The sequence below is a fragment of the Meriones unguiculatus genome, chromosome X, assembly GCF_030254825.1.
Source record: "Meriones unguiculatus strain TT.TT164.6M chromosome X, Bangor_MerUng_6.1, whole genome shotgun sequence".
Classification (NCBI taxonomy): Eukaryota; Metazoa; Chordata; class Mammalia; order Rodentia; family Muridae; genus Meriones; species Meriones unguiculatus.
In genome coordinates this window covers 17,646,751-17,661,233 of record NC_083369.1, presented here as the reverse complement: position 1 = coordinate 17,661,233, position 14,483 = coordinate 17,646,751, and the positions used below count along the sequence as shown (strand labels likewise).

Genomic DNA, 14,483 nt, shown 5'->3' with positions numbered 1-14,483 from the left:
GCTCCTGTATCTTCTGGGTCTTTCTATCTCCCCTTTCTTTCATAAGATTCCCTGCACTCTGCCCAAAGTTTGGCTATGAACTCAGCATCTGCTTCAAAACCCGATCAGTAGAATCTTTCAGAGGCCCTCTGTGGTAGGCTCCTGTCCTGTTCCCTGAGGAATGGATATAGAAACTGTGGTATATTTACACAATGGAATACTACTCAGCAGGTAAAAACAAGGAAATTATGAAATTTGCAGGCAAATGGATGGAACTAGAACAGATTATCCTGAGTGAGGTAACACAGAAGCAGAAAGACACACAGCATATATACTCACTTATAACTAGATATTTAGACATATAATATATGATAAACATCCTAAAATCTATACTCTTAAAGAAGCTAAACAAAAAGGAGGTCCCTGGGCAAGATGATCAATCCTCATTCAGAAGGGCAAACCGGATAGACATCAGTTGGTTAGTTTAAGGTAAGAACTATGATGTATGCTAAAATCTGTGGACAGAAGTTTCAAACACAAACAGTATTTTCATAATCTCCAATCTCCCTCCAATATTTAATCCATACAAACAGAAAGGCATCTTTCCATCAGTATATCTTTTTGGCTGCCAGTCATAGTCCATTTCCTGTTACTGCAGACTGAGCTATAAAATGGTTGTACTTGAGCTCACAGCTTTGTACGTACAAAGTTAAGAGGTCCACATCTGATGATGACCTTCTTGCTGACAGGGTCCCAAGGTGTAGTTCAAATACCTCATGGCAAGAGACAGGGAGCACCAGTGTGCCTCAGTCTCTTCTGGTCTCTCTCCTACGAAGCCAGAGGTTTGGTCTTCACCACAATGGCCTTATTCAATCTTGAGTGGTGCTGTGGGGAGGAACCTATAACACACTTGTTGCTTGAAGGGACATTGCTGCTGTTGCTACTGAGTTGTTTTTGAGTACTATTGTGTTTGAATCTGTATTGGTGAGAGGTTGGTACATGCAGATGTTTGAGGATGTGTTTCTGCTTAATTCTAGATTACTTTATCATTGCAACAAGGAAGTAACAACATGTTTTCATATATCTTCTATGATTGCTTATTATCCCAAGACTAGTACCTGGAAATTTCTTCATAGAGCACTTGCTAAGGGAGGAGAGTATGAGGACGTCTTTGAAACAAATGGTCTGCAGTAAAGCTCCTATTATGATACCTCTGAGCTAAAGATATACATCTAATAGACATGACTTGTCTACTCTATTTTTGTCTAGGATCCCAATCTCCCGTACTATGAACCAGCTGAGCTGAAGCTATTTGAAAACATTGAATGTGAATGGCCATTGTTCTGGACATACTTTATCCTTGATGGGATCTTCAGTGGCAACACAGAACAGGTAATGAGCTGGGAGAAGAGCTCTCAGCAAGCTACTCTTGTATCTTCTTTCAATTAACCACTGTATCTGTACTGACTGGCTAAATGGAGTCTTCCTGCTAGGGAAGAGACAGAGTTGTCTTGTAGAGACAGGGCAGCTGTCTGGGCCTCGTAGGTTATAAGTTAGGATGTGTTTAAAGAAATATCATATACATTTCGATGGAACACTGAAACAACAGATATGGACTGGAATGGTTCTTTGGCCTTCTTAAGTCTGTGTATGTCCATATACATAAGTTTTAGATGGCTTAGTTCAACAGAGTATGTTCACAGGAAGAAATTGCATATAAGCAAACATGAAATTTATGTTAGGCTTTGGACAGGGCAAAAGGCCCTTGTGTACACAGATAAGCACCGGAGAAGCCAAGAAAAGTTAAACACATGTCTTCAAAGGGAGAAGATATTTGACTATTCTACAGGAATGCTGAAGAAAAATGTTGTTTACAACCTGATAATCCTTTGCTACCAATTGAGCTAGGCTCTACCCATATCACACAGAATATTATGTTTGTTTACCCCAACCCCTAAAACCTCAAGCATTGCTTATAGACTATAAAACCCATCCTTGTGAGAGATATCATTTGTACTTTACAACAGCCTAAGTGGCTTCTGTGTTGTCTTAGGGCCAGGCTTTATGCTCATTTCCACCATTCACCTTAGACCATATCTTGACTTTCTAAAGTCAACAGGAACCCATCTTACAGACAAAGCCGCATGTACTTTGGAAAGAACTTCAATGTAAACAGGTCTTGAGCTTTGTCGTACTCACAGGCTTGAGTTCATTGTTATCTCAATACTTTTTTATCCAAAAACTTTTATTCCAAACCTGAGCTGTGCTTAAATCTGGCTAAAGTAAACTGATGAGGGTCAGACTCTACAAGTCCTCGTCCAGCACCAGTTACCAGAATTTGGATGATCCCAGTCTCATTCTTACCTCACCCTGCTCATTTTTTTTTTTTGGTTGCCTGATGTACAGCCTGCAGGCCTCTCTTTGCAATCCTCAAGTTGTACCCTAATCTATTAATCACATTTGAACAAATTTTTGACTTTACCAATATCCTCTTTCTATCATGAAGCAAGTGGAATGAAGCTGTTGTGTTAAAGAACTATGATTTCTGCCACAAATTATAGGTTTTATTTAAACTTCTAATAAGCCCATGGCCTTGTGTATACTAGGCCCACTGAGCTGTCTCCTGACCCTTTCCTTTTTTATAGTTTATGTGTTATTATGTTTTAGCAAACTGTTAAAATAAATAAGATAAACGTGGCCATAACAGCAGCCAAATCTAGAGAGGAGAGATGACAAGGTTAATGGGAAGGTGTGTATGGCAAAGTACAATGATATGCATGTAAGAAAATATCATAATAAAATCTATTGTTTTATATACTAATTGAAGTACTTAATAAAATGTAGCTTTCAAAGCCTAGTCAATGGGCTGGAGAGTTTTCTCAGTGGTTTGCTGCTCTTGCAGAGGACCAAAGTTTAGATCCCAGCACCTATGTCAAACAGCTCACAACCACCTGTGACTCCAGTTCCAGGGGATGCTAGACCCTCTTCTGACCTCTGCAGGCACAGGCACGGGTGTACATGTGTGCACATACATGGAAACACACATACATAGATATGTACACACATAAATAAAAATAAAGCTTAAAAACAAAATAAAAGCCAAGTTAAGGACTGGAAAGATGGCTCAATGATTAGGAACACAAATGCTCTTCCAGGAGAACCGAGTTTGAGTCTCAACATGCTTGTCCTGTGGTTCATAACCACTTACAGGAGTTCCAACTCCAGCTTCAGGGGAGATCTGACACCTGCAGCCTCCAGGGGTAGCAGCCCACACATTCATATGCTCATACACAGACACAGACGCATACATGTAATTTTAAAAAGTCACTTTGCCGTACACAGTGGCACACACATTTAATCCTCGCATATGGGAGGCAGAAGCAGATGGATCTCTGTGATTTTGAGGCCAGTCTTATTTACATAGTGATTTCCAAGGCAGCTAGAGCTACATAGTGAGATTCATTTTTGAGAAAAGCGAATCAAAAGCAAACAAGCAAACAAACAAAACAACCAAAACATTTAAAAATGTATTTTTAATTGAAATAGAATTGCATCACCTTTTCCCTTCCTTTCCTCCCTCCAGCCCTCCCACCTTCCTTCCCTCAAGCCTTATCCATCTACACTCAAGTTGACAGCTTCTTTAAAAAATATAAATGTTTTCAAAAGGCAGGCGGCTGGAGAGATGGCTTTGCAATTCCCAGCATCCACATGACAGCTCACAACTATTTGTAACTCTAGTTCCAGGGTTTCTGACACCCTCACACAAATATACATGCAAGCAAAACACTAATGCACACAAGAAATAAGAAAATAGCATTTTGAAAGTTTAATTTCAAAATTCTTACTAAACCAAGTGCTTAGTTAGTAAGCTGCAATTTTGGAAACTCTTTGAACTTAATTCCCATTTTAAAGGACTTCATTACACATACCTACTAGGATGAAAACTAAAATTAAATGCTTTGAATTATGCAGAAAGTTGTGTGACATTTGACCTATAAGAAATATTTAATAAGTACCTGCCTTAGTTAGGGCTTCTACAGCTGTGAGAAAAATACCATGACCAAATGCAAATTGGAGAGGAGAGGATTTGTTTGGCTTACATACCCTGAGTCACACCCCATTGACAGAAGTCAGAACAGGAACTCAAGCAGGGCAGGAACGTGGAGGTAGGAGCTGATGCAGAGGACGTGGAGGAACACTGCTTACTGGCTTGCTCCTCACGGCTTGCTCAGCCTGCTTTCTTAGAAAATCAGTGTAAAGGGGCCTTGGAGTCAGGACATAACACACCCACACACCAAATTCTCAGCACAAAGGAGCAGTGTTTCTTCAGGAGTGTTTCTTTAAGGAGAGAAAAAGAGGAAGACTGTGTTAGGATGAGTTGATGTGTCCTGATTGGACATGTTAGCCAGTCTTGGCTCTCCTCTAAGTTTCATGACCCCAGCAGCAAAGAGTTATTGGCTAGGTTTCTGGTGTCAAGCATGAGTTCCCTGCCATTGAGTAGTCCAATGAGATAGCTGTCGGTTGCCTCTATGACATACCTACCACTGTTGGACCCTTGGGAGTAACTTGCCATTGCTGGTCATAGTTGTGGTTCACAGGCTTCCACAGCTGACCAGGACTATTACTGCTTTCCTTCCTTGGCAGCTTGTGTAGAACTTTTGGTCATTTAGAGATCTAATCCTCAGCTGGGAAGCTTTGTGGTCAGTTCCAGGTCAATTCCTTCAGGTTCTGATTTGGAATGTATGGTGACTTCAGCTATTGGGTGTTGCCTTTGAGTTCTGTGAGGGAACCAAGGGAGATTGAAATAGCCTACATTTGTACTGTGTCTATCTTTCTCTTTCTTTTTCTCTCTGTCTCTCTATCACACACACACACACACACATATTATGTTTCCCTGTGCTTTTAAAAAAACATCCTTCATAGTATTTATCCCTCCATCACCCCTTTCAAATTTAATCTCCCCACCCCATTTTTCCTATTTCCCCCTTTTAAAGTCAGTTATTTTTCACATCTTCCATGTGTTACAAATGTGTATATTCAGAGAAGATAGTGGGTTAACCAGAAACTTTCTGTTTATAATTTATAGCCTACTATTCTTCCAAAGAGAGAGAGAGAGAGAAAGGATTCATGGCACCCACTAAGTGTAAACAAGACAAAATTACTTTCAATATGAAATCAGAGACTTCAAGCATTTTTACATAGGGCTGGTGTTTGTCTCCTTTCTGTCATTTCCTCCTGAAACACTAGCTTTACTTTATCTTCTTATCGTATTTTATGTGTATGGGTGCTTTGCATAGCACGTGCCATGTGTGTGCAGTGCCTGTGGAGGGAGAAGAGGCGTCAGATTATATGAAACTGGAGTTAAACAGTTGTGAGCTTCCAGGTGGGTGCTGGGAATGAAACCCGGGTCTTCTGGAATGGTAGTCAGTGCTCTTAACTGCTGAGCCTTCTCTCCTGTACCCTAGCTTTATTATTTTTTGAAGCTTATTAATTTTGTTTTTCTGTGTTTTCTTCAGGGATTTTTAGCTCCTGGAGAAATTGATCCCCTGAATCGTAGGTTTTCTACTGTGCCAAAGCCAGATGTGGTGGTTCAAGGTATGTATTAATCCTCACAGCAGAAATGTTATCTTAAAGGTTGGATTAGGGAAAGAGATTTGGGAGCTTTGTGTTAGGCTTCAAAAAGTAGTTAATATATTTGGTTTAATTTGGTTTCAAAATTACTGTTAATAATAAATAAATTAATGAAAGATTATCTCAGAGGATTATAAAATACTATTTAATACATCTTATTCCTGGGAACTCTTTTTTTTATTTCATGACATTTTATTCCATTGGTTACTTTTTTAACCTTGTTTTTTTATGCTTTTCCCACTAGTATTTTTTTTTCTTTTCATAATCTCCTATGCCTTAACATCCTCCCTGCATTAGGCTGTAAGGCCTAAATGAATTATCATACACTGGCTTCTGACCATTTTCTCACTAGAGCATATGCCTGAAAGATTTCTCCTAAGAATCAACATAAATGTGAGAGTATCTACATTATGCAAAACACTGAGCTGAGTTCTCTAAACATTATGAGGCCATGTCTTTGGCTGTGTGTGGTAGCACATGTGCTCAATCCCAGCAGCGGGCGGGATGCCAGAGGCAGGCAGATCACTGTAAATGCAAACACTCCTTTGTTCTGGATCAGGAGTTCCAGGTTGGGCAAGGATACATAGTTAGACTGTCTTAGTTAAGGTTTCTATTGCTGTGAGAAGACACCACGACCATGGTAACTCTTATAAGGAAAAATTTTAATTGGGGCTGTTCAGAGGTTTAGTTCCTCACCATCATGGTAGGAAAAATGGCAACATGCCATGGTGCTGGAGAGGTAGCTGAGAGGTCTACATCCAGACCAACAGGCATCAGGAAAAGAGTGAGACACTCTGGCTTGAGCTTCTGAAAGCCCCTCTCCAGTGGCACTTTCTCCAACAAGGCCATACTCCAACAAGCCTACACACCCTAATCGTGTCAAATAATGCCATGCCTTATGAATCTATAGGCACCATTTTCATTCAAACTATCTTCGAGACCTTATTTCAAAAAAATATCCTAACATGAATGTCTATGAACTATCTCTATATGTTAAACACAAAGCTGGTCTCTTTTCTGTCCTTTTACTTCTCTCAGAAAGTGTTGATATTTTTACCTTCTTTCTTTCTTTTGATATTACCATTATCTTTGATTTTGAGAGTAGACATATTGATGTGAATTTTCACTCTCCAACATTACTCTTCAATGTGGTGTTAAGTCCTACTGTAAAGCTTCCTTAAGACATTCCTAGTTGATGGGTGTGGTAGTACAAGCCTGTAATCAAACTATTGGGAGAGGCAGAAGCAAGCTTGTTGCTCTGAGTTCAAGGCCAACCTGGTCTACAAAGTGAGTCCAGGCCAAGGCTATACAGAGAAACCTTGCCTCAAAACCAAACCAAACCAAACCAAACCAAACCAAACCAAAACAAAACAATATATTCCTAGTCATTTGGATTTCAGGTTGATGCTGTATAGAAAATTAGCCTATTTTCTAAAGCTTCTTGTAATTGACACTCCATGTGATCATATAAGTGGTCTTTGCTTCCCATTGTCTCTAGCAAATGGTTTATAGAGACTGCTACTCTTCATCCCTCATGAGAAGGTATGTTTTCCTTTGATGTTTAAACCTTCTCACTATATTGATCTTCTATTTGTTATAATTCACATATTGATGACTTTGAGGCTCAACTCACAGCCTTCTTTCTCCTCCCCAAATTCTGTCATAAAATGATTTCAACATTGGTGTAAATGTCATTTACTATTTTTTAAATTAATTTTTTTATATTAATTACAGTTTAATTCACTTTGTATCCCAGTTGTAGTCCCCTCCCTCTTCTCCTCCCAATCTCACCTTTCCTCCCACATCTTCACCTATGCCCCTCTCTAAGTCTAAAGATAAGGGAGGTCCTCCTCCCCTTCCATCTGACCCTAGCTTATCTGGTCTCATCCAAACTGGCTGCACTGTCCTCCTCTATGGAAAGAAGGAGGAGATAGTAAGAACTGGAGAAGACAGGAGCTCCACAGGATAGCAACAAAACCAAAATATCTGGGCACAGGGGTCTTTTCTGAGACTGATACTCCAACCAAGGACCATTCATGGCTATAACCTAGAACCCCTGCTCAGATGTAGCCCATGGCAGCTCAGTATCCAAGTGGTTTCACTTGTAAGGGGAATGAGGACTGTCTCTGACATCTACTATTTTTATCCTTACACGTTTTTGGATAGCCATGACTGTAGTATCCTGTCTCTGTATCTCTATGTTAGATACCCTATCTTTGTTACTTTTCCCTTGCTATGACAAAACAGCATGAGCAATGAAGCTTCTAAAAGAAAACACTTAATTTGGAGCTTTCTGTTCCATACAGAGTCCATTACAATTATGGCAGGAGCATGGCAGCAGACAGACAAGCATGAGGCTGGAGCAGTAGCTGAAAGCTTACATCCTTAGGAAAGAGAGAGAGAGACAGAGAGAGAGAGAGACAGAGACAGAGACAGAGACAGAGAGACAGAGAGACAGAGAGAACTGGGAATGGTGTGGGCTTTTGCTACCTCTCATGACAAACTTCCTCTGAAAGGGCCACACCTCTTAATCCTTCCCAGATAGTTCCACCAACTGAGGACTAAGTATTTAAACAAGGGCTGTAGAGGCCCTTCTCATTCAAACCACCAGAAACCAAGGGTCAAACTTTTGGACCTTATAGGTGTATAATTCTAGTGTTCTGCTAACAGTGTATCTCAGCTTTCTTTTTCTTCCTAATTGTCTCTAATTCCTTCTAGGCTGCTCTCTTCTACCCCATACCTCATGTTTGATCATCTAAATATTCCATTCACCATTGCATCATACTTTTGTTTTATACACCATAAGTGTTATAGTTCAAGCTCCAAGTAGCCTACATTTTCTGATCCTATGCCTACTAAAAGATATTATGGGGAAAATACACCATGAGCAGATTGGTGGCACTGGACATCCATGGTCTCCAACTCAGTTTCATGTTTGTTGGTCTTTGTTCTTATTGTTAGTCAGCATTTTCATTATTCTCAGCCAGTTCCAAATATTCTGTTTTTTCAGCAGTGCCCTTTGTTTTCAACCTAATATTTGGATTGCTACTACATGCCAGCTTATTTTCATATTCTGATATTTTTCTATTTCCCGATTCTTCCCACCCCAACAATCTTGCTTTTTTTGTTATAATGTGGTTTTTGTTATAATGTGCTCAGAAAAAAAAAATGTGTTTATACTCCTGTTTAATACAAATTCACCTTTCGGTGCTTGATCCTATAGTCTTCTTTATGAACAGTCTTTCTTGAAATATTCAGATTTCCCTAGTCCTATTTTTTTAAAATCTATTGTTATATTAATCTCTGTCTAACATATGTGGCTTTTTTCACATTGATATTTCTGCCTCTTCATAGTCCATTAACTCTCCAGTACATTATAGTGTGGTTTAATACCCTGAAATATTCTTGCTTAGTTTCAGGATGCCTTGTATTTTTCAGTCTTGGTAGATATTTTATTATCAATATATTAGCAGATCTTTTAGATTGACCTGTCACTTATCTTTCCTTTTTAATTTATTTTGTATAATTCATTCACTTTACATCCCTATTGTAGCCCCCTTGTCTCTTCCCAGTCCCGCCCTCCTTCCCTCTTACCTCCAATCCCCTTCCCCTAGTCTTCAGAAAGGGGGAGCCTTCTTCCCTTACCACCTGACCCCATCCTCTCAAGTCTCATTTGGACTGCCTGATTTGTCTTCCTCTGTGGGATGGCAAGTCTGCCCCAACAGTAGTAAGTGATCAAAGAGCTAGCAACAGAGTCCATGTCAGAAACAGCTCTGGCTCCCCTTACTAGGAGTACCACATGGAGACAGAGCTGCCTGTCAAGGAAAGTGTCTGGGTCCTTTCCCTGAACTGTCCTTGGTTGGTGCATCAGTCTCTGAAGCACCCAATGGGCCCAGATTTCTTGGGTCTGTTGGTCGTCCTATGAAGCTCTTGTCCCCTCTGCGTCCTTCCATTCCCCCACTCTTCCCTATGACTTCCTGTGCTCTGCCCAGACTTTGGCTGTGGGCCAAAGCCTTGGCTTAGATCTCCTGCTGGGTGGGGTCTTTCGAAGGCCCTCTATGGTAGTCTCTCTTCCTGTTCCCTCTCTTCAACTGCTTCTGGTGTCTATTCTATTTGCCCTTCTGAAGGAGAATTAAGCATTCTCCCTAGGGTCCTCCTTGTTATTTAGCTTCTTTTGCTCTGTGGATTATAGTATGCTTACCCTGTATTATATGGTTGATATCCACTTATAAGTTAGTATATACCATGCACTTATCTTTCTAAAACTTAATTTCCACCATTTCCATGATACTATGCTTTTGTAGATCTCCTTCATCCTCTTTTAAGTACTTTTCTACCTTATTCTTAGTTTACTCTTCTTTTCTTTCCTTTGTTCTATTGGTATTCCTGAGAATTCTGTCCTTAGCCTACCACTTGACTTGCTCTGAATAATTTGTCATGTTTCCCAGCCTCATTCCAAACCCTTTCCCTTTTTCCTCACACTCACATGCTGGCGCCATTATTCCATCGAGAAAATACAAGCTAGAAGATAAGAACTTCCCCTTGCCCCAGGCTTTTCTTTATCTATTTCTGAGTTTTCTCAAAGTTATATTCTAGTTCCTCTTCTCTTGCTTATATAGTCCCGTCCATCTCATCTGTTTCTAATGGCTTCTGACAGCCCTACTTGAATGTTTCTATGCTCTGTAGACGGAACATAAGTTGATCAGCTCCTATTCCCACTATTTATTCCTTCTGTGTCTGTATCATTAAATACTGCCAGCTATAGAAATGAACACTCAAAGGACACTTTCAATTCATATTTATTCCTCTCTGATTTCCTGTATTTATATAGCAAGTTCTGGCTTTTCTGTTTCTCAAGTCATTCTCACATCCGTCCTGTTTTTGACAGTGCCAATAACATGGTTTTAATGTGAGTTTTCAACATCTCCCCTTACATTACTGTGTTATTTTGAACTGGTAATTCTGTCTTCAGTACAGGCCCCATACGGTCGGTCAGTTTATTCTTTTGCTTTTATAAATCATTGTAGCCCACACAGAGAAGTGTCCATACTTTAATTATTACCTTAAGTGTAATCTTTTAAAGGTGCAACAGGGTGTATTATTCCTTTGATTCCAACTCTGCAGGGGCTTCCTATTTCACTTTTTTTGTTATGGCTTACAAGGACTCTTTGTGATCTAACACTGGACCTTGTGCTTTACTTCATTTCTCTTCACTGCCCCTCCGTAATCCATATTGCTACTACAAAGAACTTTTCATAGCCTAAGGGTGTAGCTCAGCAGAACAAGTGACTGGATATTCTGTGAAGGCCTGGCTTTATTCTCCAGCACAACAGGAAGCAAAGCAATAAAACCTAACTTACTGCATCTTTTTCCATGCTGTCTCTTTCATCTGAAACAGTTTCTCCCTTACTTTTACCATCACCTCTATGATATCAACTCCTTTCTGCACTCCATCCAGTACTCATTATGTCCATATATGTGTCCCTCTCATCTGACATCAAACTCTGAATATTTTACAAATATAAACAAGAATGTAATTGCTTGGGTTGAATGTGTTCCTGGGACCTCAAAAGTGTATTTACTTGAGTCTCCTTTAGTCCCTTCTACTCCTGTAACTAACTCTGTTGGCCCCTGTAGAACCCCGAAGTCCTATAGAATACAGCTTTGGAATCAGTGCCCAACAATAATATATAAAACCCCCAAAGTAGCACCCATCCTTCCATGAGCTAACCCCTGTCTAACTTTCCATTTTCACTTCTTTTACTCCTTAATAAGATCTTTCGTGTCATAACATTGACATCTATGTCGTTTGCCACTGCCTCCCCAACCTTAAAGTACAATATCCTCTTACTATCCCCTTTTTAAAAAAGTGTATAGGCATTTTGCCCGCGTGTATGGCTTTGTGCGGTATGTGAGTAGCTGGTGCCTGTGGAGGTCAGAAGATGGAATTGGATGATCTGGGACTGGAGATAAAGAAGTTTGTGAGCCACCGTGTAGGTACTGGGAACTGAACCTGGGTCCTCTGGATGGGAAGACAGTGGTGCTCTTAACAGATGAGTTATCTCTCCAGCCCTTCATTCACTTTTTTCTCCAGACCAATGTACTCATTAGTTCAAGTTCAGTTAGCGCCAGCTCTTTTAGGCTACGTTCCTTTATTTTTTTAACTTAATGCCTATTAATGTTTTGTCTGAATGTATGTCTGCACACCAATGTGTGTGCCTGGTGCCCTCAGGTGGCTTTGAATTCCCTGGAGTTACAGATAGGTATAAGCCACCAGATGGATAATGGGAACTGAATATGGGTTCTCTGAAAAAGGGGTCAGTGCTCTTAACTACTGATCTATCTCTCCAGCCCCCAAGTTTAATCTTCTCAAATCCAGACTAGATAAATGGCACTTTTGAGTGGTCTTATGATGTTCTATGCATATCTCCATTTACCTTGAAGGTCATTTTTTTAATGAATTAATATGTGTCTCTCCTATAACACTGGGTGCTTCTTCCAGGAAAAACTACTTTATTCATCTCTATATCCCTAGCACCTTAACCATCCTCCTCCTAAACCTACATATAGACCTATATCTTGCTGACTCAGACCTTCATCCTCAGTTTACTCTCCTTCCATTCTCTAGGTTTGGGGCAACTCTGGTGATTCATATTTTGCCCTCACACTCTTAGTGCTGACATTAAGTGCACTAACACTGAAGAGCCTGGACAGTCATCTTTCCCCAGCACTGTTAGAAAAAGACTAAATGATTAAAATTTTCCATTTCAACATGGAATCTGATAAATACTGAAAGTGCCATTCAGTAGGCACATACAGGGACCTAAGAAAAAAGCTCAGTCTCATATTCTAGTCATGTTTTTCCTTTCCTAGTCATGTAACTTTTTTTATCTAGAATAATCCCTGATTCATCAGAATTCCTCAACAATGCTCTCCTACTCGTTCCCTCTACAAAAGAAACTTTAGAATAGTTTTAGGGGTCTGGAGAGATGGCTCAGCCAAGCAGTTGAGGGCACCCAGATTCACTTCCCAGAATCCACACAGTGACTTGCAACTGTCTGTACCTCCAATTTCAGAGGATCTTATGCCCTCTTCAGACCTCCATGGGCACCAGGTATGGATGTGGTACATGGACGTACATGCATGCAAAACACTCATGCACATAAAATAAATAAATCTAAAAGATAATTTTTAATGTTTCTATTGGACTAAACCCTTCTGGTGACCTCATCTTCTTTCTTTCCTATAGTCTCCATTCTAGCTGAAACAGAAGAAATCAAGGCCATTTTGAAGGAAAAGGGAATTGATGTAGAGACCATTGCTGAGGTCTACCCCATCAGAGTACAGCCGGCTCGTATTCTCAGCCACATTTATTCCAGTCTTGGTAAGTCTGTTGGCCAGCCCGCTAGAATCAAATTACTATTTGATGATGGCTGGTTTCTTTCCACCACCCCCCCTTCTTTAACTTGTATTACTCTGTTCCATTGGATCCGAGAAGGATTTAAATGTAGGATCCAAGTTTCTGAACCAATCTTTTATGAGCAGACTTCATAATTTTAGTTGTGCTTTATGCATACTTTGGTATATAGGACACGCTTGTTTATATTCTTTTTATAAATGCTTGTTTAACTAGCATGTTCTCCCCTTTCTTGGAACCCATATTTCTGTTTTGAATACAGGCTAATTTTATGTAGAGTAGCCATCCAGGAATTTGTTTTAGATCTTTTATATTTTGTCGTGTAATGAACTAATTATTAACAGAAAATATTTAATCTAATACCTTTTTCGGAATAGTCATTTTTTCTTTTATTAAATTTAATGCTGGAATTTTTATATTAAACAAATTGCTACACTGTTAACTAACAGAAGATATCGGGGCTGGGAGTCTGTAGCTCCTTGGCAGAACACTTGCCTAGCAAAAACAAACCCCAAGCTCCAGCCTTATTACCCAAAATAGAAAAGGATATGTAAAATTTCTAAACAATCTTTGCAAGAGGCTGAATAACCACCCCTTTCCCCAAATATCCAGTTTTTGATCTTTAGTACCTATAAATATTACCTTATATGGCAAAAATAATTTTTCAGGTGTGGTTAAATGAAGGAACTTGAGATGAGAATATTACCCTAGATTGTTGAGGTGGATCCCAAATACATCATAGGGATAGATCAGGCTACAGAAGTAGCTAAGATATAATAGATATAAAGGACTGGTTTTATTAGTCAGGGTTCTCTAGAGTAACAGAACTTATATAATTATGCATAACATGATATAACTATCCCTTGAATAATCACAGACTCTGTATGTATTTAAGCAGATTATAATAATGCCTAATATAACTTTCCCTCATACAACTGCAAAACCATTATAAATTTAGAATAGGTAACAATGTCACTTGAAAGACATCCTTTTAGTATCTCAAACTTAAGTATGATAATCATTGGTATTCTCTTAATTGATGCTACTTCACCTGATAAACTGAGGAAAGATATGGGCGGTGGTGGTACATGCCTTTAACCCCAACACTTGAGAGGCAGAGGTAGCCTGGTCTACAGGGTGAGTTCCAGGATAGCCAGAGCTACACAGAGAAATGCTGTCAAAATAACAAAAAGAAAGACAGAGTGAGTTCCTGGATAGCCAGAGCTATACAGAGAAATGCTGTCAAAATACCAAAAAGAATGAAAAGAATGAAGGAAGGAAGGAAGGAAGAAAGGAAGGAAAGAAGGAAGGAAGAAAGGAAGTTAGTTGAAGAAATGAATCACAAATATCTGTACAAATGCATCCTAAGAAAATTTGGCAGAAATACTCATGTGAGTAATTTTTTTTTTCTCATGTGAGTTATACTCCTCATTTGTGCAACTGATCTTGTGGCCTT

General features: G+C 39.6%; 1 protein-coding gene across 8 annotated transcripts in view; it reads left to right on the top strand.

The window, feature by feature from the left end:
* LOC110543601 (phosphorylase b kinase regulatory subunit alpha, skeletal muscle isoform-like) overlaps nucleotides 1-14,483 on the top strand; it is a 137,158-nt gene that overhangs the window by 47,369 nt on the left and 75,306 nt on the right. For all 8 annotated transcript variants that reach the window (XR_009588533.1, XR_009588535.1, XR_009588534.1 and 5 more), the window contains exons 10-12: nucleotides 1,249-1,371; nucleotides 5,496-5,574; nucleotides 12,860-12,994. Coding sequence is in view for 2 of the 8 variants with exons in the window: in XM_060375709.1 (XP_060231692.1) it covers nucleotides 1,249-1,371; nucleotides 5,496-5,574; nucleotides 12,860-12,994 (337 nt within the window). In the remaining 6 variants the exon portion in view is untranslated. The remainder of the gene's footprint in view (nucleotides 1-1,248; nucleotides 1,372-5,495; nucleotides 5,575-12,859; nucleotides 12,995-14,483) is intronic.